Genomic DNA, 26,924 nt, shown 5'->3' with positions numbered 1-26,924 from the left:
GTGAAAAAAGCAACTTGAAAAAATTAGAGAGCAACTCTGATTACAGAGAAAATCTTTCATTCTCAAATGGTATAATGTCCTTATCATCTTTGAAAACACTGAATTATAGTTTATAAATGAATCAACAAATTTAATGCCAATAAATTAAATACTACGAATTCTAATTCCAATTAAAGCAAAAATCACATACATACATTCATCTAAATAGGAATGATCTTTGAAATTTTTATAATAAAGTTTCCAACAAAGATAATAACAGGTGTTAATGTTTTAAAAATTTTTACTTCAGAAGGACTGTTTCAGTGATTAAAACCTATGTTTTCTAGGCACATTACCAATATATGACCTAAAAATATGCTACAAGTAATAAAACTTACCTTTGATGCAAAGGAAACAAAAAGGACACCATCTACATCTTCAAGATCGGGTTTCACATCTGGAAAGGCATTCCCAGGTCCCATGGGGGTAGTTTTGTTGGCTGTTATAGATTTTCCTGTACTTTTAGGTGGTCTTCCTGCCTTAGAGAGTTTAAATTTTCTGGGCCTTCCTCTCTTTCCTGGAACACTTGGAGTGACATTCTGAGTAGTACTGGAGGCTTTTGGAGTCCCTGTAATTTTTAACACAGTTGTTCTCTTTCTGCCCAAGTCATCTTTTTCTGTAAAAAATTCTCCATCTACACTTTTAGGATTAGTGCTAAGTGTTTTTGACATGCTAATGTTGTCACCCAAATCAGGATATTTCCAATCAGAATCTTTAAGAGAGGAGTATTTCTGTGGTACTCTGAGTTCTGGTGGCTGTTTCCTAAGTTCTTTCTCTATTTCCCTGGATAAGCAGTAACTGGATTTCCTGGAATTCTCCACGTATGCAGGTATATAGTCTAATTCAGTCAACACAGGAGACTTCTCTTTCCTACTCTGAGAAAACATATTTTCAGGTAGCTCAGAGATCTTTACTGTGCTTTTAGTTACAGCACATGGTTCTAGATAAACTACTGGCATCTTGCCACTATCCAGTTTTAACATTTTGGCTTTAGCAACTCCTGATGGGCTACTGAGTGGTCGTTTGACAGAATGGTCAACATCTGGGTCATCTATTTCTCCATGTCGCCTTAGTTGTTTTTCCAGTATGGGCTCCTCATCACTGTTTGAATATACATCAGTTTCTTCATCAGTGTCTTCTTGCTTTACTGTAACTCCACTGGGGCACATACCAAGTTCATAATCATATTCATCTAGAGGTTCTTCTTTAATGACCACATTAAAGTTTACATTTGGGTCTGGTGATGTTACATGAGAGTTGTCTTCAAAGCTGCTGGCAATGGGACTAGAAAGGAAAGGAAAAAAGCTGTGATTGTACACAAACATTATAAAAGAAAAAAACATCAAACTGCTGCAGACAAAAGAACTTTTTCACATCTATTTTTGCATAAGCTTCTGTGAAGCACATAGTCAACAATAATATCTATAATATATTCCTATCGACTATATGCTAATCACTAAAGAACAAAGTTCTTAAATAAATCAACCGTCTTATACCCTCCCCCAAATAGAAAAATGGTTTATTGACAGCTCATATATTTTTCTAATAATGCTTTAACAGATATCACGTTTAGAAGAAAGATAACTCATCTGATTTAAAAACTAGAATTATCTGCATTTCAACAAGTGAAAGCAACTGACTTTCAACACATCTAAGAACGATGGCAAACATCAAAAAGGGCCTTTAAAAATGCCAGCTAATTTTATACATTTAAATTAAATGCATAAAGTGGCATAAATGTTGTTTGTGCATAAATGTCAAAGGATTTAGTGAATCCATTTCTCATTATAAATTAAAATTAACAGATTAAAAGTAGCAAATAAATTTGAAGATATTATTATGAGAAGCTAGGTGACATAACTTAATATATATGTACATATATAGAGTGTTTTGCAAACTTTAAAGCACAGATAATATGCTAGCTATTATTATTTTTATGGCACATTTAACTTATTCATATTTACATAATTTACTAAGCATTGGCTTACAACATGGGATCAAAACAATAGTACAAGTTATCCCCATTTTATAAGTTCAAAAAGGCAAGAAAAATTTTTGCCCAGATTCAAAAGCTAAGTAGAGAATCAAACTCAGGGATTCTGACTTGAACTTCAATTCTATTTCTGAGATTTGTGATTCCTTATAGAAATAGTGTATTCCTGCTGTTTGTCAAAACCTACCACAAAGTTATTTCTTACCTGCACCTTTCTCAAAAATTCGTGTCAATGAGATAAAGTGAAAGATCAGTTTAAAATGGGCTTCTGTTTAAACTGGTAAAGTAAAAAAAAAGAACTTTAAGAGTTTTCATTAACAGATCCACTATTTTCTCCTGATCTAAACAAGGGGGGAAAAATGTATAATGTTCTAAAACTTTGCTTTCATGAAAAGTTTAAAAAAAGGTTTTCTTTGTAATGACTCTCTTTCAAGTATATAAACTATCATTTTCTTTCCAACTAGTGCCCCCTCATTAAAAATATTTTCCAATACTGAATACAAAGTAAAAGATAGTTAAAGAATGAATCTTAAACCCTGTTTTATATACATTACACCAAGTTTAAACAAAGCTATATTGACAATTCTATTAATCGGAGAGATCAAGAATCAGAAAACAGATGGCAACACCTACCCTGGGTCACATTACAGGTTTTCATGTATGTTTTACTCCAAATACTAAGACTAAGATTTTCCTCTACGATATATCTGACACTTGCATTTCCAGCCTTTGCTTGAAGACCTCCAACAAGTCAGAACTTGCTTTTTCCTTAAGTCTTTTTTCCTTTATCAAGCTTAAATGTATTTCTCGACAAATTCCTAGTTTTTCCCTCTGGGGCAAAGCACAACAAGTCTGGTTTTGGCTCAACATTATAGGTCACATATTGTGTCATGGACTCCTTTAGGCAGTTTGGTGAGAAGTCAATGAACCATTTACAGAATGTTTTTAAATATGTAAAATAGAAAGATTACTAAAGAAATCAATAATATCTTATTACAGTTATTATGGAATAAATTTAAGTTAATGGACCAGTGGTTAAGATCCCCTTATTTTAGAAGATCAAGATATTTTTAGATTTTTCACTGACATTCATCATAATGGTAGTTATTTTACCTATACCAATGATACTTGCAAACTTGAAAAGCATACTAAAGAACCAGTTTTAGAGGTGAAAAACCTCATAGTGGTCATACAGTTTGAGTAGTTAAATGATCTGCTCAAAGTCACAAAGATAACAAATATGGGACAGAAATAAGATGTGAACCCAAGTTAGCACCAAATCCAGTGTCTGACTGCAACCAGACACCCTTATGATTCTAATATTAATTCTAAAAATAATTAAATATGGTCAAAACCATATCTCTGAATTATTACAATTCAAACCTTTATCACATTAAACCATTAATGACTATTTGAGCAAAAAAAAAAAAAGCTGCATTTGCTCAAGAAGGGAGACCAAGGGGACTCAAGATTTTCATTGAGAAACAAGACAAGTGAGTTAAGTTAATTTTTTTCAGTGAATAAAATTGTTCCGTGTCTGAGTTCTTAATTTAGAGATATTGCCTATATTCAGAAGGACAGATTATATACATAAGGGTAAAAAATATTAAAAGTATGACATCAGAATTTGGAAAGAAAGTTTGGATAAAAGTCAAGATAACAAGGGCAGATCCAGAATCAGAATGTTGTGGATAGCCAACAAGTGGTTACCACTTGAGTTAGTTTCCTAAATGTTCTCTAAGAGATGAAGGTGATGGGAGATAAGAGGGAAAAAAATGTTTTAAATCTTTAACAGCCAGCTAATACCCCCAATTTAAGGGCAATAAGTTGGCATCAATTTAGCAAATTTGAAATGTAATTAAGCACTTTTTCCTCATTAAATTTATTACTATTACTAAACATAATGAAGTTCTAGTATTCAAAGTTTCTCTATTCACATAAGAACACATAACTCATAAAAATAAGTAAAGCTCTGATACACAGATGTAGTTTAGAGGGAGTTGAAAGCAAAAATAGAACTATGTACATAAAGACAACAGCAAGATAAATGAAAATGGGAGCGGCTAGGTGGCGCAGTGGATAGAGTACCGGCCCTGGAGTCAGGAGTACCTGGGTTCAAATCCGGCCTCAGACACTTAATAATTACCTAGCTGCGTGGCCTTGGGCAAGCCACTTAACCCCATTTGCCTTGCAAAAAAACCTAAAACTGATGTTGAAAGGCAGTTGCATTTTTATTACTTGTAAAACCCAATCTTAGTCCCAAGGAACATTGGGAAGCATTTCTCATCTCTTGATACAGAAGTGAGACACTGTATGCTGCAAAATATTGCAGAAGTTGTGAAACTCATTAGGCTGATTAATTTTACATATTTTCCCCTATGCTACAATGTTGAAAGGAAGGTATTTTGGAAATAAACAGTAATGGTAAATCAAAGACCAACAACAAAACTTTCCCAAAACAAAAAATGCATATTTTTTAACTGACATAAATAACTCCTATTCAATTTACTGTCAAGGTGAAACTAATATATGTTAAAAAGAAAAAGCCCTTAATTGAAGCAGTAGTCCTATGCATCCCCAGGGCTACAGGTTCACAAAGGCTATCTTTTAAGAGACAAAAAAATGGAAACCTAGAATTTTTTTTTGTTTTGTTTGGTTTTTGCAAGGCAAATGGGGTTAAGTGGCTTGCCCAAGGCCACGCAGCTAGGTAATTATTAAGTGTCTGAGGCCGGATTTGAACCCAGGTACTCCTGACTCCAGGGCCGGTACTCTATCCACTGCGCCACCTAGCCACTGGAAACCTACATTAGTGTGATGGAGGGGAAGCAAGGTGGCACAGTAGACAGACCACCAGCCATGGAGTCAGGAGGACCTGACTTCAAAACCAGCCTCAGCAGATCACTTAACTACTTTGTGCTTCAATTTCCGTATTTGTGAAATGGATAGAATAGAATACCACTATCAGGTTTTTCACCTTTAAAACTGTGGGTTCTGTAGTATGCTTTAAAAAAAATAAAATGGGTAGCAGTAGATGATAAATGAATTGATGAGAGTCACCAGCTGAAAATATATGAGTACAAAAATGAATTTGGTTCCTGCCTTAACATTTTTCAAAAACAAATGTCTTCACCATCCTTCTGCTCTTGCTTAGTCATAGTAATTTGATTTTTCCTAATGAAAAGGAAGTGGATTTGGAGTCAGAGGATCTAGATTCAAATCCTGAGTCCATTATTTGATGTCTATGAGAGACTCTGAGTAAATTACTAAATGGAACGCTAAAGTTTCTTCCTGTTCTAAATCTGTTATTCTATGATTTTATCTTTCTCAGACCTCAGTTTGCTCATCTAGTTATTATTAGATGATCTCTATATAGACATCTACTAAAGCTCAAAATACTATGATCCTACCAATTATTTCAATTTTGTTAGTATATTTTAGTAGTATTTTGGTTCTTAAAATTCAGAATTGACATCTGTGGCTATATTCCTTCATCTTCTCAAAAAGGCTTGATCTAACTTCTGGGAAGTATATAAAAAAAAGAGAAGGGGGGGAATATCTCTTTATTTTTTTTCCAATTTTTCCCAGGTTCTGAATTTTCACATTCTAGCAGGACATGTGAAACATTATGCATGCAAAGAAAATATACTTTCTTTTGGCAAGGCAATGGGTTAAGTGACTTGCCCAAGGTCACACAGCTAGGTGATTATTAAGTGTCAAAGGACTCAGGTCCTCCTGACTCTAGGGCTGGTGCTCTATCCACTGCGCATCCAACCACCCCAGAAAATATACTATCAATGAAGGGACAAGGAGACTATGTTTGAAAACTCTATTCCTTTTCTTTTTTTGAGAATTCTTGGGATGGCTAGGTGGTGTAGTGGATAAAGCATGGGCCTTGGAGTCAGGAGTACCTGGGTTCAAATCCGGTCTCAGACAATAATTACCTAGCTGTGTGGCCTTGGGCAAGCCACTTAACCCCATTTGCCTTGCAAAAACCTTAAAAAAAAAAAAAGAGAGAATTCTTACAAAGAAAAGATATTTGCTTACTACCCTCATTTGACCATGAAACCTAATTTTGTTTGTAGTATATTATCAACGGCATATAAGACATGTACCTAACTATCACATAGAGCTAGATATTCAGTCCTCAAAATAAAGTTTAAAATGTAAGCCATAATAAATGTTTTGGCCACAGATGACTTATATAACCATAGTGATTCTATATATTTGCTTGGTGTCTTAGAAACTTGATTAAGAGGGTCAGGAAGGACAAAATCACATTATAGATAGGCAGATGTAGGTGGTATGTGTGGGTGTGGGTGTCTGTCTGTCTCTCTATTCAGAAGTTTGACAGACAAACAAGCAAGATAGACTAGAATAAAAAGAAATGTTAGATTTAGAGTCAAAGAACCTTGTTTTTACCCTTTGAACAAGTTAACTTCTACCTCAGTTACCTCATCTGTAAAATGAGGTGATCGAGCTAGATGGCTCTGTATCCTAAGAGACACAGTTGAGAAAGTAATTTCAACAAATGAAGAGAAAAGCATTAGTTAAAGGTTGAAGCTAACCAAAAACTCTAAGTCTCCTATGGATAAATATAAAAAATATAATAAGAAACAAGAGTGAACTGGCAATTCTGACTCAGAGACAAAAATCAATCTTATATTTATCACTGATCAGATGAGTCTCATGATTAGAATAGTTATCTGAAATATATAGCTTATTAAAAAAGAACAGATTTTTTTTAAAGGGTGAGTGACACTGTGTGTTAGGAAAATTGAATTCAGCAATCATTTACTGAGCAGAACCTATGCAAGCACCACTGTGGATATAAAGACAAAAAAAAAAATAGTCCCAGGTCTCCAAAGGAAAATCTGCAGAATAAATTATTCTGAATATGCTTGTGTGAAGTCATTCAAGAATAGGACAAGTGATTTGTTGTAGCCTTCATAACTGAGAGAAAACTATATAAATCTTATAAAGATTATAAAAGAAAAAAACTTATTCCATACAAATATTTTCCACAAGATAATCCAACGGATCCAGAATAAGCTAGTAAAATTGAAAAAAGCAATGTACCAAACACTTCTTAGATAATCCAAAACATAAAAGAGGATTGCCAAATTTGTAAAGAGTTAAGAGTCATTTTCTAATATACAAGTGGTAAAGATATGAAAAAGTTCTCAAAACAATTAGCAACCACATTAAAAAAAAAGGTTCAAAATCTCCAATAACTAGAGAAATGCAAATAACTCAGTCTACCTAACATTCATCATATCGGAAAAGATATCGAAAGATGATAAAATTCAACAAGGGCATTGTTTTGTAAAAGTGGAAGGCTCTTACACTGCTAGTAAAATTGAAGCAATTATAAATGTGAAATTATACACCTAAGTTACAGAAACAATACACAACCTTTAACACAATGTCCTACTTCTAGAACTATACATCAAAGACAATATGGAAAGGGGGAAAAAAAAATCTATTTTAAGAGCAAAAACCTATATGAGACTCACCATCATCATCATCATCATCATCATCATCAAAAAGTCTAAACAAATTATTATTTATGTATGGCATATGAATATAAGACAATCAAATATTAAATACCACAAGAAAAGAATGGAATCAAATTCAAAAAAAATTTGGGGAAGCTCTATAATGAAGTGATACAGAATAAAAAGGACAGAACCAAAATAACAAACTTACATAACTACAACCAGGTAGTCAAAAACAACAAGTTCATGTGATTCACATAGTGAAGGTGGTTCAAAAGGATAAAGAAAAAGCAACATGAGTTATGTTAAAGTCAATAAAAATATCTTTTAAAGTGGCATTAATATCTAAATAGCAGACTACAAACACCTAATGATTTACAATCCTTTTTTTGTTTCACTTCCTATACTACTTTTTCTTAAATATTTTTGAAATGCTTTTGCTTTTGTTTGTCTAATAAATTTTTAAACAAAAATTCTTTGTATTTGTCACATCAATAACTTATGAAATAACTCATCCTTAGCATGTAAATTAAAAATAATTTATTAAGTGTTTATTTTGTGATATTCTTTAATATTTGAGTATTGATTACTATTGAAGGTTTTTTCATTCCTTTTTCCCCCCTTATAATATTTGCTATTTAACACTGCTAGACAAAAGTCAGTAGGACCATATCAAATAGGTTCACTACAAAGCATTCACTACTGTACAGCACTCATTTTTCTTTCTTAACTATCACACCTTCCAAACAGCATTCTAAATCTTATCTTTTTTTGAGATATCAACACTTTTTCACACTCCTTTTAACCAGAGTCTCCCCTCCAACACAAATTTAAAAAAATCCATCCAACCATACAGGTAGGCTCCTCTCTCCCTGAACTTGATCAAAACCCCTCATCATCCCAAATTTTCACTCCAGTATCTGAGGAAGAGTTGGCTCTTCTTGTCAAAGTCAACATTCCTATTTGCACCCTGGGTTGTAAACCCATTGGATGGGCTTGCTCTTTTGACCATTCCTTTCTTCTTCAACCTCTCCCTTACTGATTAATTCCTCCTCTACTGCCTATAATCATCTTCAGGACTCTTTCACAATTTTGATTCTCCTTCCTTTAACAACCAAACTCCTAAAAAAAAAAAAAGTTATTTTTTTCTCACAGAGACACCCCTGTCTCTCTCAATTGTTAATCAATTTGATATTTATTAAGATTTGTACAAGACACTTTGCTACAAACTAAGGATACTTAAAAAAATTAGTCCCAGCCCTCAAGAAGTTTACATTCCATTAGAAAGTTATAACATGTACACAGGCATTTTAAAGAAGGAAAACCTTAGCAACTAAAAAGAGACAAGGAAAAGAAGAAATAAGCAAATAGCTCATCTAAGAGATAAGATCTGTTGGGGAAAAATGGAATCTCATAAATTCATCTAAATGTAATGACTATTTCTCAGCCAGTATTTAATCTAGAATAGTCTCCCCTCCTCATCTCTATCTCATAAAATATTTAGCTTTCTTCAAAGTACAACTCAGGCTTCATCTCCTACAGGAAAAAAAAGAACACAAATATAATTTATATTTATATTAAGTAAATGTAAGCCCCCTGAAGTGAGGGACTATTATTTTTTGTCTTTGTAGCTCTGGCACTGGGTATAGTGCCTGGCATTATAATTAGTAAATACTTGTTGAATTGAATTTTGCTGCAACATGACACCACAGTGGAAAATGTGATGGCCTTTTCAGTCAAAAAAGCGGCTCAAATTTTACCTCTGATCCAATGATCACACAGTTACTCCCCAGTTCTTAATACAGTGACTGGCATAGAGAAGGCATAGATTATTTGTTGACCAACAGATCCTTAACCTCTATGCATTTCTGTTTGGGCATCTCTAAAACAGTACTCCTTGTAATACATCCCTCATAGCATTACATGAGTTTTTTGGGGCTCATTTCAGTCTGCAATTTAACATTTCTGATTAAAAGGACAATTTTGGAGAAATCTAGTCCATGAAATAATGAAGAATAAAATTAATAGAACAAGAACAATTTATACAATACTGTAAAAGTAACTTTGAAAACTATGATCAACTTAATAATCAAATGTAATTACAGATGACAAATACTGAAGGAAATTATCTAATTCCTGACAGAAAGATTATGTATTCAAGAGTCAGGCTGAGCTCGAGCAATACCACTACTGGGTCTTATACCGTGAAGAGATTATGAAAAGGGGTAAGAACATCACTTGTACAAAAATAATCTTAGCAACCGTTTGTGGTGGCAAAGAACTGGAAATTAAGTGAATGTCATTCAATTGGGGAATGGCTTAACAAACTGTGGTATGTTATGTAACACTGTTGTTCTATTAGAAACCAGGAGGGAGGGGTGGCTATGTGGCACAGTGGATAGAGGACCAGTTCAAATCTGACCTCAGATACTTAATAATTACCTAGCTGTGTGGCCTTGGGCAAGCCACTTAACCCCACTGCCTTGCAAAAACCTTAAAAAAAAAAAAGAAAAGAAAAAAAGAAACCAGGAGGGATGGGAAAATTCAGGGAAGCATGGAAGGATTTGTATGAACTGATGCTGAGTGAGATGAGTAGAACCAGAAAACACTGTACACCCTAACAGCAACACAGGGTGATGATCAACTTTGATGGACTTGCTCATTCCATCATTGCAACAATCAGGGACAATTTTGGGCTCTCTGTGATGGAGAATACCATCTATATCCAGAGGAAAGAATTGTGGAGTTTGAACAAAGACCAAAGACTATTACCTTCAATTTCAGGGAAAAAAACCCATCATTTTATTATGTAATTTTGCTATCTCTTATACTTTATTTTCCTTCCGTAAGGATATGATTTCTCTCTCATCACATTCAATTTAGATCATTGTATACCATGGAAACAATGTAGAGACTAACAGACTGCCTTCGGGGGGGGGGGCAAGAATAGGGGAAAAATTGTAAATCTCAAAATAAATAAAATTTTTCCTTGAAAAAAACTGTTAAAAAAGGAAAAAGTACAGACTGAGATATATTTATTAGACTAATGAGGGAGACTTTTGTTTTACTATACATACTTGTTGAAAGGGCTATGTTTTGCTTTTTTAAAAGGGGGAAGCAAACTTTGGTTAATTGAAGGAAAAAATTATTTTTAAAAAGTCTCGTGTAATTGGAAGTTAGTGTGGCAGAAACTTGTATTAGACCAACATATCACATCCTATAAAAAAGATAAGATGAAAATGGGTACAGGATTTAGACATAAAACACAATATTATAAGCAAACTAGAAGATCAAGAAATAGTTTACCTGTCAGATCTATGGAAAGGGAAGCAATTTATGACCAAGGAAGAGATGGAGAACATCTTAAAAACAAACTAGATAATTTTGATTACATTAAATTAAAAAGCTTTTGCACAAACAAAACCACTGTAATCAAGATCAAAAGGAATGCAGTAAACTGGGAAACAATTTTTACAACTTGTATTTCTAACAAAAAACTCATTTCTAAAAAATATAGAGAACCAAGTCAAATTTATTGAAAAAAAAAAAAACAAGCCATACCTGAATTGACAAATGGTCAAAGGCTATGCAGAGGCAATTTACAGATGAAGAAATCAGAGCGATCCATAGTCATATGAAAATTGCTCTAAATCATTACTGATTAGAGAAATGCAAATTAAAGCATCTGAGGTACTACCTCACACCTCTCAGACTGGCCAATATGACCAGAAAGGACAAAGATCAATGTTGGAAGGGATGTGGGAAATCTGGGACACTAATGCATTGTTGGTGGAGCTGTGAACTCATCCAACCTTTCTGGAGAGAAATTTGGAACTATGCCCCAAGGGCAACAAAAATGTGCATACCTTTTGACCTAGGAATATCACTACTGAGTCTATACCCTGAAGAGATCATGAAAAAGGGTGCTGGTATAAAAATATTCATAGCAGCCCTGTTTGTAGTGGCAAAGAATCAGAAATTGAGTGAATGTCCATCAAGTGGGGAATGGCTGAACAAACTGTGGTATATGTATGTCATGGAACACTACTGTTCTATTAGAAATCAGGAGGGATGGGAATTCAGAGAAGCCTAGAAGGATCTGCATGAACTGATGCTGAATGAGATAAGCAGAACCAGAAGAACATTGTACATCCTAACAGCAGCATGGGGTTGATGATCAATCTTAATGGACTTGCTCATTTCATCAGTGCAACAATCAAGGACAATTTTAGGATATCTGCAATGGAGAATACCATACGTATCCAAAGAAAGAATTGTGGAGTTTAAACAAAGACAAGACTATCACCTTTAATTTTTTTAAAAAAGATATCTTATGGAACACTATTGTTCTATTAGAAACCAGGAGGGATGGGAATTCAGGGAAGCCTGGAGGGATTTGCATGAACTGATGCTGAGTGAGATGAGCAGAACCAGAAAAACACTGTACGCCCTAACAGCAACATGGGGTGATGTTCAACCTTGATGGACTTGCTCGTTCCATCAGTGCAACAACCAGGGACAATTTTGGGCTGTCAGCAATGCAGAATACATACCATCTGTATCCAGATAAAGAGATGTGGAGTTTGAACAAATTTCAAGGACTATTCCCTTTAATTTAGGGGGGAAAAAAACAGATATCTTATTGTCTGATGTTGTTATCTCTTATACTTTTTGTTTCTTCCTTAAGGATGTGATTTCTCTCTCATCACACTCAATTTGGATCATTGTACAACATGGAAACAAAATAAAGACTAACAGATTGCTTTCCATGGGGGTGGGGGGGAAGTAAGATTGGGAGGGGGAGTGAGATGGGGGGGGGATTGTAAAATTCAAAAAACAATTAAAAGTCTCATGTAAAAGCAAAAATGATAAAACTGAAATAAGATTTTTGTTTTCAAGAAAGCAAGAGAGCTACACATATTTGAAGAAGGAACACAAAGAAAGAGAAATTGGAGATGTTAAAAGAGAAAGGAATAAATCTGTGAATGATAAAGTGGAAAGAACAGTGGATTTGAAATTAAGCAAACATTGGTTCAATTTGAGCTCTCTTCCTTGGAAAAAATTCCCTTAACCTCTCTAGCTATCAGTTTTTTCATCTGCAAAGTGAGGGATTGAAATAGATGATTCCCAAAGAGGCCTTTCAGATCTGAATCCTAAAATCTTTTTGATCAAAAAGAAAGGGGAAAAAGATAATCTTGAGGCAAGATGTCCCTCCTTTCTAGGCAGGAGAAAAACAAACACACAGACTAAGGCAAAATATCAAGCAAATGAAGAAGCTAAAAATCAACTATTACTTATTCCACCAGTTAAATGAATATGAGGAACTAGATAAGTACATATGAGATACCAAGATAATCCAAAAGTCTTATTTTCACTGCTAGTCTCATTCCTCTCAACAAATCATTTAACCAGTTAAGGGATCAAAAGGAAAAATAAAGGAAAAAAGAAAAGAAAGAACACCCATATTGTTTCAGTATTATCTATCCTCCTTTCTCTAAGACTGATGAAAGTACTAATGAAGAAAAAATGAAGTAGTAGGAGATTAAAACGGTATGAAAAATTGACAAATTATATAATCAGTAATGGGATGAGAGAGCTTATTGGTCTTATATTCATTCACTATGTTACCTGTCTTTCTGTGTGATCAATGAAGTCTTGAATGATTCCTGAAAAGCTTCAAGATGGAAACCATCTCAACAGATGATTCTTTAAAAGTCTATGCTCAGGGGGCGGGCTGGGTGGTGCAGTGGATAGAACACCAGCCCTGGAGTCAGGAGTACCTGAGTTCAAATCTGGCCTCACACTTAATAATTAGCTAGCTGTGTGGCCTTGGGCAAGCCACTTAACCCCATTTGCCTTGCAAAAACCTAAATTAAAAAAAAGTCTATGCTCTTCAATTTGGGACTATGTCCAAAGGGCAACAAAACTATGCATACCTTTTGATCCAGCAAAACCTCTATTAGGTCTATATTCCACTGAGACAATAAAAAAAAGAAGAAATGTCTACATGAACAAGAATATTTATATTAGTGGTTAAAGAACTGGAAATTGACGGGATGCCTAACAATTGGGGAATGGTGAACAAGTCATGATGGCTAAATGTGATGGAATACTGTTCTGTAAGAAAGCATGAACAGGGGGTGGCTAGGTGGTGTAGTGGATAAAGCACCAGCCTTGGAGTCAGGAGTACCTGGGTTCAAATCCAGTCTCAGACACTTAATAATTACCTAGCTGTGTGGCCTTGGGAAAGCCACTTAACCCCATTTGCCTTGCAAAAAACTAAAAAAACAAAAAACAAAAAAAAAACATGTACAATCACACTTAGAAAAACCTGGAAAGATTTGCACAAACTGAACTGATGGGGAGTGAAGTGAGCAAAACCAGGAGAACATTATACATTAACAGCAACATTGTGAGATGATAAACTATAATGGGCTCAGCTCCTCTCAGTAATTCAATTATCATGAACAATCCTGCAAGACCTATTATGGGAAATGCCATCCACATCCAGAGAAAACAACTAGGAAGACAGGATGCAAAGCAAAGTACACTATGCTCACTTTTTAAAATTTTTTTTTCCTCTCATTATTTTCCCACCTTAGTTCTAATTCTTTTTTCACAACATGACTAATGTGAACATATTAAACATGACTGGACATACAGGGAAAGGGAGAAATAGGGAGGTCATAGAAAAATATGGAATGCAAAAGCTTGAAAAAGGATGAACATGAATGAAAATGACCTTTGAATATAAATGGAAAAAAATAAATGAATTTTTTTTAGTTCTTACTAGCTGTGATCCTAGACAAACTACTTAACCCCAAAGTTAGTGCCTCCAAAAAAAAAGTCTGTACAAGAATCCCAAAACAATCATATTCCCCCATACTATTCTTTAAAGAACCTTTACAGGGTTTTATGTATTTAAGCACACAATACTCAATATAAACTGAAGGCAAAAAAGAAAAGCAATAAATTTCAATTTTTAAAACTGGAAAGTGGTCACCTATATGTAAACATACTACAAGACTTGATCTGGCCTGAATCCCAGTTAATATTTTTAATATATTGGATGAAAATACATAATTGAATCTTTTTAGCAATTAAATTTAGAAGTACATGTTAGCTTCCATTGTAGTATAATCTACTCATGTTAACCAACTGCAGATGTTTGAAATCCAAAATATAGTGAACACAAACCATCAATGACAGGTTTAATAGGACACTAAATCTGGAGAAAAATATTTAAGCAATTTGTCTATAATAGGATAAGATCTAGTTCACTTTGCCTCTGACACATTCATTTAACCTCTTAGAGGAGTGGTGTCAAACTCAAATATAAACAGAAGTTTACACTGAAATAGAAAACCTCAAATTAATATTACCTATACTGAGTTGTATCTTTATTTATTTTGCTAAATATGTCATTTTATCTGGTTGAGCTGTTTAGTGCTAGGACTTGCAGCCACCAGAGTTTGACACTTCTGTCTTAAAAGTATCCCAAGGGGCAGCTAGGTGGCGTAGTGGATAAAGCACCGGCCTTGGGAGTCAGGAGTACCTGGGTTCAAATCCAGTCTCAGACACTTAATAATTACCTAGCTGTGTGGCCTTGGGAAAGCCACTTAACCCCATTTGCCTTGCAAAAAAAAAAAAAAAACCTTAAAAAAAAAAAGTATCCCAGACAACTAAACTTTGAGTTGCAGAGCAGGTGCCAATCCTCACTGCTAGAAGTTCTTCACTGGGAGCTCCCTACACTGATGAAACACATCACACTTCCCCCATCATCAAGGAAGGGGGTATTAATAGTTGGGGGGGGGCAGGGAGAGGGGGACATGTTTAAATTCAACTGGTCTTCATAAGGGAAAAAATACGTAAGAAAGATATAAGAAATGATCATCATTTAACAACTATTACTGTAGAGTTCAAATGAGATATAATATTTACCAAGTATTCATAATCATGATTCCATGATACTATTATAATTCCCTCAGTTCCCTAGTCCTATTACTCGATAAAAACAAAAATACACTGTCATACCTTTCAGAAGCTTCCTGCTTTAGCTGTGGAATCGTGTCAGCAGTCAAACCAGAATCTAGAAAACCAAGAAAATCTCGTTCTGCATTAAAGGATGCCTTCTCCAAATCCATCTCTGATGGTTCAGGGCCACTCAATTCAGTATCTGGGACACTCTGTTGTATCTCTGATCCATCACTTTCAGTAAGATGGCCCCGATAACCAGGAGAACTGGGAACGCTACTCCCTTCCTGGTCTGAACTGTTCTTTTGTCTCACATCTCGTTGAGGTTTGCTGTTCAATCCATCATCCCGAAACCCTTTAGCAAATGGGTTGTAATCTATTTTTAACTGGGTAATTTGAATGTTTTGATAAGCTGTCACTGCAAAAAACTCAGTCTGTGGAAAGGTGAAAGTATGGACATCAGGGCCATTTAGTTGTATAATATCTGTAGCCTTTTCTGCAGGTACTAGGTGAAGTCGTGGCAGGTAACGATGCATAGAGTGTAAGATAATGTGCCCTTCCTGGTCCAGTGTATTGTTGGTCAGTTTCAATTTATAGAAGGACACTGGTTGATGCATCCAGTAATGTCCTGTAGAAGGAGATTCTGGATGAATGAACACCCTCCCCAGGACATGAGGCTCTGCCTTACCACTAGGCTCCCACCAACGGCCATTCCATTTATAGCGATGGTTATCCACAGGAGAGATGTCCATTACAAGAATGTATTTCAAATTTGAATTCAAACCAGTTATCCAGTAACGACAATAAGGAAACATGCGTCTTCCCTGCTTAGTCAGAATCATTTCTGTGCTTCGATGATAGAACTCATTCCACATGCTATTGTTATCCAGGGTGACAGTGATGCCCCCTGAGGTACAATCAGCTGGAAGGCATGTCTTGACTTTAGTTTTTACTGGTGATGACACACTGCTGGCTAAAGCACAGGCATCCCGGTTTGCTACTAAAATGCCTTGATCAGTTTTACTGTTTCCTTGCTGCTGTTTCAAAATGACAAAAAAAGCAGGTGCTGCTCCTGATACAGTCCCACCATCTTGATTACTCAATGCCACCTGCTGTTGCTCCATAATAACTTTAGTAGTAAATTCTCTCTTGAACTAACTGCAGACAACACCCAATCGAAACAGCCCATCCAGTGTTTTCACCATCCTGAAAACAAGCAAAATAAATAGCTGAAGCCTTTTTAGAAATACAGTATACAAATCATAACAGCTTACTTTTAAAATGACAAGGATATGAAAAGTGAATCTAAAAAATGGCAAGGATAATGCTAATAAATATACCTTAATTTTTTCCCTATATACCTCAAAACTGTAAGAATAGCCATTCTATAACTAAAATGCCCATACCTTTTTGCCTCAAAGACCCCATTACTAGATGTACATCCCTAAGGAGGTCAAAGACAGAAAGGTCAAATATACACCAAAATATTCATAATAGCACTTTTTTATGGTAGTCAAAGGTTGGCAACAAAGAAAGGAATGGCTGAAGAAATTGTGATACAGGAATTCAAATACTGTTGTCATGAAAATTGACAAGAAAATAGAGAAGTATGAGAAGACTTCTATGAACTAGCGTGAGAAATAAGCAAAACCAGGAAAATAAACACAGTAACTTCAACTATAGAAAAAGAAAAATAAGAATAAAAAAACAAAGTATTATGTAATTAAAATGATCAATACCCAAAAAGAAAAAAAAAAGCTAAGCACACCCTCTTCTTTACTGCCAAGATATGGGGGGAAGGGGTGTCAGAGGGAGAATACTGCAAATGCTATTAAAAAACAATACTAGTGTCACAATAAAAATCTCAGAATGTTGTTTTTTGAAGATTTAGATTCAGCCTCAATTGGCTCAAAAGATCCAAAATTACTAAATTATTACAAAGAATCACCACAGGCTTCCTTTAAACAGTTGGCTTTTCTAGATCTATAAAAATTCAATTTACACATAACTTTCTCAACAATTCATCTACTCTATACAGTGAATAATACCAAACAACTGTGACTTTACTTCCAAGACTGGATTAGATATGGTGAGTAAACTGAGGCTGAATCTGATTCTTCAAAAGCAACATCCTGAGATTTTTATACTAGTGGGTTTTTTTGACATGAGAATAGTAAAAAAAAAGAAAAGAGAGAGAAAAAGAATGCCAGTAAAACAAAAAGTAGAAGAGAATAAATGAAGTTCAGAATAGGTTGGAGACAAGTAGTTCAGCTTCAGAAATGCCGATTAAAAGTTCATGGTGACATAAAAACATAATAAAAAGGATTGTAACATTTTTATATCTTTTATATTTGTCTCTGTGATGCCCCCTCTATCACTTATTCTCAATCTCTTCTTGCCTACTGCTTCATTTTTGACTACTTACAAACGTGGCCATATTTCAAGTATTCTGAAAAAACCTCACTTGATCTTTCTATCTCCCCTTTAACTATCATCCTATATCTTTTCTCTCCTGTCTGGTTAAATGTCTTATAAGGCTGTCTTGAACAGATGCTTCCACTTTCTCTCTTCTCCCTCTTCTAACTCACTTACAATTCAGCTTCTAGCTTTATTCCACAAAAGTGTCCTCTCTAAAAGTTACCATGATCATTTACATGCCCAATTCAACTGCCTTTTTACTCAGTTGTCTATCTAGGTTTTTTCCTCTTCTATCTTTATACTACCTTCACTTGGTGATTTCATCAGATCCCAAGGATTTAAACTATATCTATGTTTTGACGATTCTCAAATCTACCCATCCTGCCCCAATCTCTCTTTTGACATCCAATCTTGGATCTCCAAGTGCCTTTCAGATATCTCAAAAGGGATGTTCAATAGACATCTTACACTTAACAAGTCCAAAACTGAACTCATTTTCTTCCCCCCCCCAAATCATGCCCCCTCATACTTTCCCTATTACTTAGTACAGTGATTCTCCCAGTTCCAGCTCACAATCTAGCAATCATCCTTTACTTCTCACTGTCTCACATTCTCCAACATCTAGACTGCTGTCAAAGCTTCTTGATTTCACCTTTACAGCATCTCTTGAATATATGTCCCTTTATCTCCTCTGATACTACTGCCACCACTCTAGTGCAGGTTCTTATTCCCTCACGTGTGGATTATTGAACTAGTGCAATGAGGGAGGGTGCGTGGTTTTGCTTCTCTCAAAGTCTTTCCTCACTCCAATATATCCTCCATTCAGGCACCAAAGTGATTTTCCTAAAACAAAAGTCCTGCTACATCACCCCCTTACTCAATAAGCTCTTACCTTTCCAGTGACCTTTCCAGTCTTCTTACACCTTACTCCCCAAGAAGTACTCTTAAATCCAGTGACAATAATCTCCTCATTGCTCCACAAACAAAACACTCCATCTCTCCCCTCCAGGCAGTTTTTCTGCCAGTCCCCCATTCCTTGAATGTTCTCCCTCCTCACCCCCCCCACCCCGCCTCATTTCCTGCTTTAGAGTATACTACACTGACTCTTGCCTTTCCTAAATCAGTACCTATTGCTATTAGTATTTTTTAAAAGAATCTTTTTTTTTTTTGGTTTTTGTTTTACAAGGCAATGGGATTAAGTAACTTGTCATGACATCACCTCCCTGATGTCATGTTTTTCTTCTACAATGAAGAACAACCATTAGTCTTTATTTTAAGAAAGCAATGGAGACTGGAAACCTGTGAATTCACTGTTATAAGGGCACTCCCAGATGACTATGAGGGTACCTTCCCTACAACTTATAGTCTTAAGAGTTGACTAGAGCAGCAGTGTCAATTAAAAAAAAAGAAATAGAGACTACAAAATTGTAGGCCATAAACTGACTTAGAAAATTACATATTAAAAAGATCAATAAACAAATACAAAATAAGACACATCCCCTAATCACCAAAAGCTTAGATTCCAAAGATGAAAAGCACATTTAAAGATGAATTCTGAAGGAAACTAAGGATTCTAAGAGGCAGAGATAAAGAGGAACTGCATCAGAGGAACATTTATGGAACAACAATATGTTAAATTGCTGGGGAAGGGGAGGGAAGAAGGCAGAGGCATAGTCAAAGCACATAAGTTAGTTTTGCTAAAATGCAGTTGATAAAGATGGGTGACATGTAATAAGTCTGGCAAGGTATAGAATCAACCAGAATTTGATTTGGAAGAAATGTCAGCACTTAGTTCAACCCACACACAAAAGGAATCCTCACTAGAACATAGCCAACAAGCGATGATCTAGCTGCTGGCTGAAATCCTTCAAGTAGATGCTTTAAGCTTGCAGATGGTAAAGGAATTTACTGTTCAAAACAGTTCATATTCTATAAATAAAAAAGATCTCAGGAGGTTTTTGAGCAAGCAAATGACCACAGTCAGATGAATTTTAGGACCATCACTTGGGTAGCTGTGTAGAGTACACTGATAGAGGGATAGTCTTGGGTGCCATTACAGTAGTCCAAGAATGAAGTAAGCCTTGAACTAATATGGTAGTCATATGAGTGAACAAAAGAAAATAGTTGCCAAGACTTGAATTGGATTTGGCAAGTGAATTGAAGCAGAGTCTGCAAACTTGAATAACTTGAAGGATACCCTTGACTGAAACAGGGATGTCAGGAATTAAAGTTCAGGGGAAGAAACAGGGTTTTGGACATGGTGAGTTGGATGTGTCTAATAGATATCTGATTGGAAATATTTAATAGACAAGTTGGTGACATGGGACTGGAATTCAAGGAGATTAAAAAAAATCTATAATATCGGTTTATAGTTCACTACTATGGGAGAGGGGGAGAAAACACAGAAACTTAAACATAAAGCAATGGGAGTCAATATCAATTTAAAACGAAATCAGGAAAAACCCTATGAGGTCATAATCTAAGAAGTATCAAACTCAAATAGAAATAAATCTCTGCAGGCTTTAAACTGACTTAGAAAATCACAAATAAGCATTATCCATATTGCTTCGCTTTTTTTCCCCCAAAATTTTGTTAAAACATTTCTCAATTTCATTTAATCTCATTTTAGCCAGGAGTTTTTTTAAGGGCTGAAAGTGTGACTCCTCTGAGTACAAATACCTACTTTACAAAAACTAAAAATAAAGCATAGCCATACATTACATATATTTTATCTACATGGATATATTTTACTTTAAATACATTCTCAACATACTAACAATTATTTTTCCCTAGATAATTAAAATCTGTAGCTTAAATTTTAACAGAAAAATGTAGATATAACATACTCATGTATTAACAGCATAAATTCAGTGCACAATTACATATAAAATGGGAAGCATATAATAATTTTGAAATTTTTCCTTACTACCAAACCTTTTAGATTTCTTCCATTTCAAGATTTTCACTTTCAGTGACATTAAGTGTACACAAAAATAATGGGTAAAGAATTAATAGTAGATTCGGAAATCAAAGACCTAGAGTGAAAAGGAACTTGAGAAGCCATCTAAATCTAGTTCTTTTTTTTTTTTACAGTTAAGGAAACCAAGATCTATGAAGATTTTGTAACAGGTCCAAATAATCTAATGTTATGCTAATGTTTCTGTTCAACTATCTTTCTTCTTCATATCATTAAAAAAAAAAATCAAAATACCAAAATATCACATTATTTCCTATTCAAAATAACTTCCATTTACAGACTGATGCTTTCAAGAAAAGAGACAACATATTATGATTGTCCTCTCTCTTCTAAGGAGAAAATTCTGTATTAATCTTAGAAATTTTACCTGGCATTTTAAAACAAACTATTGGATTTTTTTAAATTAGATATTCAAATCAGATTGTATTGTTACTTTCAAGCTCAAAAATAAGTGTGTGATTGATTGGGGACACTGAGAATATAACAAAAATAACTAAAAAATAACTAAAAGCAACTACTTTATAATGTATATTTGGGTGTTCTTTAAGCAAGGATTTAGGCCACATAAGCAGAAATCATGAAAAGTAGGAGGGTTATAGATTGTAAGGAACTTGTTTGACTGACTTGTGGATTCACAAAGCTCATAGGGCTGCTAGGACAGCCAATAATATAAAAGTGGGTTACTGGTATCCATCCCCTATCAGGTTTATGTCTGATTATGGGCAAAATGTACAATTTTAGAGTGATTCCCCATGTCCCACCTCCGATAACATACAGGCTGTGTGTGAGACTCAGTACAAGTCACTTAATCCTCTATGCCCCATGCTCTTCTCAGGCTATATATTACATATACACATATACATAAAAAAAAATAAATAAATACATGTTGTATTGGTGAAGGACTTTCCTCAAAGGGGAATCCCTATACAAATAAAATTGAAGAAATTACACATTGATCCAATATGATTTAGCTTTCAGGAATTGCACGTTATCAATCAATAAATATTTAACGGGGCAGCTAGGTAGTGCAGTGGATACAGCACCATGCCTGGAGTGAGGAGGAGCCAAGTTCAAATTTTACCTCAGACATTTGATCTTTATTAGCTGTGTGACCATGGACAAATCACTTAACTCTACTGCCTTATATAAAAAAATAAACATTTAAACACATACTATGGGGGCGGCTAGTTGGCATAGTGGATAAAGCACCGGCCTTGGAGTCAGGAGTACCTGGGTTCAAATCCGGTCTCAGACACTTAATAATTACTTAGCTGTGTGGCCTTGGGCAAGCCACTTAACCCCGTTTGCCTTGCAAAAACCTAAAAAAAACAGAACAAAACAATAAACACATACTGCATGCTAGGCATTAAGGACCAAACACTGTGGATATAAACAATATCCAATCAAAGTTTTCAGAATTGTCAATACTTCTCTCCATTAGGCATGATAAGAATTATTTTAGTAACCAGAATTTTAAATGTAGAAATGAAAAACAAAGTGACACACACAAATAATACATTCTATCAGCTGTCATCATAGTTACATAATCAACAAAAAGATCAAGGAGTATTTTGAAGCAATGTTGCAATTTCAATAAGCAAAAGGTTACAATTACAAACTGTGTTAAAATCAATTTTTGCCTTGGGAGCAAAATAAGTAAATTAAGTAATTTAATGACCAAGTTCTAGTCAGAGAGGAAGCATGGTCTGGAAGGCTGCTGGTCCCCAAGTCAAGAAGATCTGGATTTTTATTTCTACTTCTGACACATAAATAACCACCTGTGTTACTCTGAGCAAGTCAATTTAAGGAATAAGGAAATTTTTTCAAGATTAATTCATTAGTGTGTGTGTGTGGGGGGGAGGATTATTCATCAAGGAATTTCTTGTTCACCAAAAGTACAACAGTTCCAGTTCCTAATCTTTTAAGTTCAATTCAAATTTTAAAATATACAGTTAACCACCAAACTGACATCCAAAATTCCAAGTATTTCTGTAACTCATTTTTTAGACTTTCAGGAGTCCAAAATTAATAATCAAATGAGATTTATGCCTTCACCAAGCATGCAAATTTAAAGGACAATTTAAATTGAACTTGATTATTACAGAATGACTGCTTTTTGAGATCTTTATAACACCCATGAGATGTTAATTTATTGATGAACTGGAAGTCCTCTAAGGATCTTTTTATTCGTGTACAATCTCCAAAATAATTTTTCCCTTCAACTTCTAAAGCTCACAGAATGTGACGAGTAAATTCATTGAAACAATAAATACATAGCTTTTCCCTCTCCCAAGTTCCCTAAAAGTTTAAAATTCGAAAAGATGAGAGGAAGGGAAATAAAGTTATGAAGCAGTAAATAGGAAGAAGAAAAAGAGTAGAGAATTTTTTAAACACCTATTTAGCTTGTCCTCAGAATGTTTTCAAACACAATAGAATAATTTGTAAATGAATCCGTTTAGGATCTAAGCAATTTATTGGATTGTACACTGCTTCCAAAAATCACTGCAGCCCCATGCAAATACAAATACATTTTTGGTTATTAGAATTCACTTCTATTCCAAGCAAATCTGTATAAAGCAGCTTCTGCTGCCCAGATACCACTCAAACTAGGAACTTCACTAAATTCACTCTCTCCAACAGAAGGCAATTTCATGCATTTTTTTTCTGGATGCTAAACTCACAATGGTGGGATGCTGCCCCGCTTTTGAGATCAGCAGTCTCGAGAACACCCAGAATTCGGGAAGCCCTGGGTTTCATCAAATTCTAAAGGATTATCCACTAATAAAAATAGCTCAAGCCACACACAGTCTAGTTAAAATACTGGGCAGTGTGATGGCTGTCCCTGTACTGTGTCATTCTTCACACAAGGAGAATATGAGCAAATCACCCCCCCCTGGAGAAACGGCTTGGATATATATATACATATACACACACACACACACACACACACACACACACACACACACACACACACAAAAGGCCAGTTCTTGCTGCAGTTCTCACTAGGTCTGACTGACTGCGGTACCACGTGAAGAACCGCAGCAGCAAAAGCTCTTCCGGGGAAGAGCGGCCCCGAGGGTCACGTGCAGCCCGCCGGAACCTGCCAGGAGCTCCCCGGGAGCGGGGCAGCGTTCGTCACCGTGGAGACCGCAGAAAACTACAAAGCCCTCCTGGCCCCGCCCCGCCCTAAGAGCCGTCACCCCGCCCCCATTCCCTTTCCCTGCAGCCCAGAAGCGGCGTCGTGCCCAGGAGCAAGGAATAAAGCTGCAGGGCGAGCCACAAGGCTCAGCTGCACAAGCCACGGCAAATGCCGGGGTAGCACGCGCGGAGGCAGCTCGGGTGGGTTCGAAAGTTCTTACAGGATCCACGTGTCGGCTCTGGCGACGGAAACCAGGCCTGACGAGCTGTTCCCTACATTCTAACTTCAGAAGGATCAGCCTTTTGATTGCTGCCTCTCTTCTCAGCCCCATCCGCAGTATCCTGCCTAGCTCGAGTACTGGACGGAGGGAACCACACCTAAATCCTGCAAGCAAGAGGCCCCCAAATCCGGAGGAGATACGAACCACAGCAAAAAAAACCGTACAATACTTTTCCAGCTTTCAGTTACAACTAGAAATCGCCTCTGCTCATTCCACTCTTCGCAAGCACAAAAGAGATGCCCTAAGCAAGAAGAGCAGAAGGCTTGGGGGAGGTCTTATTCACACCCCACCCCTTCACCTAAAAGAGGAAGGGGGCAGGTGAAAGATCCCTCCCTGTCCTTTAAGGCCATTAAAATGCGGCGGCAGCCTGAGACTGCCCCCATCGATGGAGAGAGAAAACAACACCTCCTCTCCCCACCTGTTTTCCCAGCCCTCTCTCATCAGCACCTATAGGCAATCAGCCCTTTGTTTACTAAGGTTCCCGCTCAGAAGTCGCTCCCTTCCTCACCAGCGAGCAGCCGAGGGTTCCTTCTTTGTACATAGGCCACTCCTCAAAGAGTCGCTTCTGGGATTACACGTGAGACCTGTGCACAGGTGTCAAAGTCACGCTCCACTTCTGCGAGAAAATAGGATTACCGGGGTCCCTTCTCCGCGACTCAGATGCCCCATTTCGACCCTAAAGCACTTCTGGTTCAAAGCGTTGCCCACAATCGCAACAGACTCACACTCTAGCGAGTGTCGTCACGCAGACCGTGCCACGCCGCGCAACACCCCACGCACGCGAGGGCAGGGCCGCGCCTTGGGCGCTTCTCACCCCGCCCGCCTCGTGGCCGATCCCTTTGGCGTCGATTTTTCCAGTTCGTCAGAAGTGCAGTCCGGAAGTGGGAACGGGGGCGCGCAAGAGGTGTCATGCGCAGTCTCGGTCGGGGGCCTGGAAGCGCGCGCACCCAAGGCTGCCCCCGCGTTGGGCCCGGCCTGGGTAGGGCGCGCGAAGCTCTCACCGCAGAGTGCCTCGGAACAGTCAAAAAAAACCCAAGAGCTTCGAACTCTCGAAAGCTCCCATCGGGCCGATACTAAACAAATGCCCTCCACCCGAGCCCGAGAGTTACCGTGCTGGGCGCGGCAGACCTCAGCCCGAGTCCTTCACATCCCGCTGGGGGCGGGTTATTCCGTTCCGCTCGCACACCGTGTGTCTGCAGCCAGCTGAAGAGACTGCGCGCGCACCACCACCCCCCTCTCACGTCACCGCGCACGCGCTTCCGCCACATACCACTGCGCAGGCGCAGAATTCTCGGCGCGAGGCGCCTTGCCCACCCATCCCCCCCCCAACCCCACCCCACCCCCAGTTCCAGGAGGCCAAACCGACCGATAGAAGCGACTAGGCCCTCGGACCCGCTTCTCGGACCGGGTGTTCCATTTATCCCGGTTGTCTGCATCCTGGTCCCCGACGCTGAAGCTTCTGGAAACGGGAAGGGCGGGGCAAGCAAGAGGCACCCCGATTCCCTCAGCCTTGCACACGAAGTCTTCGTGGGAGCTGGGGAATCGTCGCTAGTCCGGCCCTCCCCAGACGCACCTGCCACCCCCTCCTCCGCGCTTCGCCCGCCCAGCCCGCGCTCCCCACTCCCGCCTGCCCCAGCCTCTGCCAGGGCTCACCTCACCCCCCACTCCCCAAACGCCCTTCAATTGAGGGAGGGCTTTGCAGCCCCAGCGTGCCAGTCGCCTTGGCGTGCCCCAAGGCTCCTGGAAAACGTAAAAGGGGAGACCTTGGAGACCTGGTAGCCGAGCATGACTAGAGGTCACAGGCAGCAGCAGTTGGAGCAATCAGAGGCGGCCCTTGGGCTCCGTTCCTAACCTTCCTCCCCAGGGAACCAGGGAGAGATATCTGTAAAGGTTTCCCACAAAATTCCTATTCATGTACAAGAACGCCAAGAAGATTATGAAAACCAGAAAAGTGCCAGGGAAAATCGAGTAAGAATAGGCTGCAAGGCACAAACATACTAAACCTGACATTTTAATTAATGAAAATCATTTGACAAATAGAATAGCCTTAAATTGAAAATGTAATTTTTAGACATCAAAAAATATTGGCAAGCTGCTTTGTTACAAAAGGTTACAGATGTGGGAGGAAAAAAATAAATTTTCTAAAATACCTTTGTTTTCTAGATTTATGCAAGTGAGGAATAGGATGCTAAAGAAATGCAACAAGATACATAGCTATGAAACCACACTGAATTTTTGACTGATACATAATAGCCAATGAAATTGTACCATTCTAATAAAAATCTTGTATATATTTTAACTTCACAAAAAGTTCAAATGTTCATATCAGGATATAAATTTCTTTGTATGTCCTATCAGTGAAGAATCTCCAAAAACTATATAAATTTTTTCTTTTATCTACCACAGCTACTCATAATTGATTTGCTACCTGTGACCAAAAGACTAAGCAATGCACAGTCAATAGACAATCAATGGAAGAAAAAAATAATCATAATTGAAAAAGGAAAGATCTTACTGTATGGACCAAAGTTCTACTTTTGTGTTTTCATATTTACAAAAAAGTTTTTACCTTTCTATTATTCTTGACAAGTACCTATGAGATGGGGCAA

The 26,924-nt window shown here is 37.1% G+C and overlaps 1 protein-coding gene across 12 annotated transcripts in view; it reads right to left on the bottom strand.

Annotated features, from left to right (window-relative positions):
• MGA (MAX dimerization protein MGA) overlaps window positions 1–26,924 on the bottom strand; it is a 230,191-nt gene that overhangs the window by 68,686 nt on the left and 134,581 nt on the right. For 4 of the 12 annotated variants that reach the window (XM_074235152.1, XM_074235155.1, XM_074235153.1 and 1 more), the window contains exons 1-3: window positions 24,824–25,104; window positions 15,562–16,707; window positions 378–1,323 (exon numbers count right to left, since the gene is read on the bottom strand). In XM_074235152.1, the coding sequence (XP_074091253.1) occupies window positions 378–1,323; window positions 15,562–16,625 (2,010 nt within the window). In that variant the 5' untranslated portion in view covers window positions 16,626–16,707; window positions 24,824–25,104. Of the gene's footprint in view, window positions 1–377; window positions 1,324–15,561; window positions 16,708–22,069; window positions 22,216–24,823; window positions 25,107–25,424; window positions 25,532–26,924 lie in introns of those variants that run through there. The other 8 variants (XM_074235144.1, XM_074235151.1, XM_074235150.1 and 5 more) reach the window with 5 other exon arrangements.

The sequence above is a fragment of the Macrotis lagotis genome, chromosome 4, assembly GCF_037893015.1.
Source record: "Macrotis lagotis isolate mMagLag1 chromosome 4, bilby.v1.9.chrom.fasta, whole genome shotgun sequence".
Taxonomy (NCBI): Eukaryota; Metazoa; Chordata; class Mammalia; order Peramelemorphia; family Peramelidae; genus Macrotis; species Macrotis lagotis.
The sequence above is the reverse complement of the archived record's forward strand: the minus strand, read 5'-3'. Positions and strand labels throughout refer to the sequence as shown.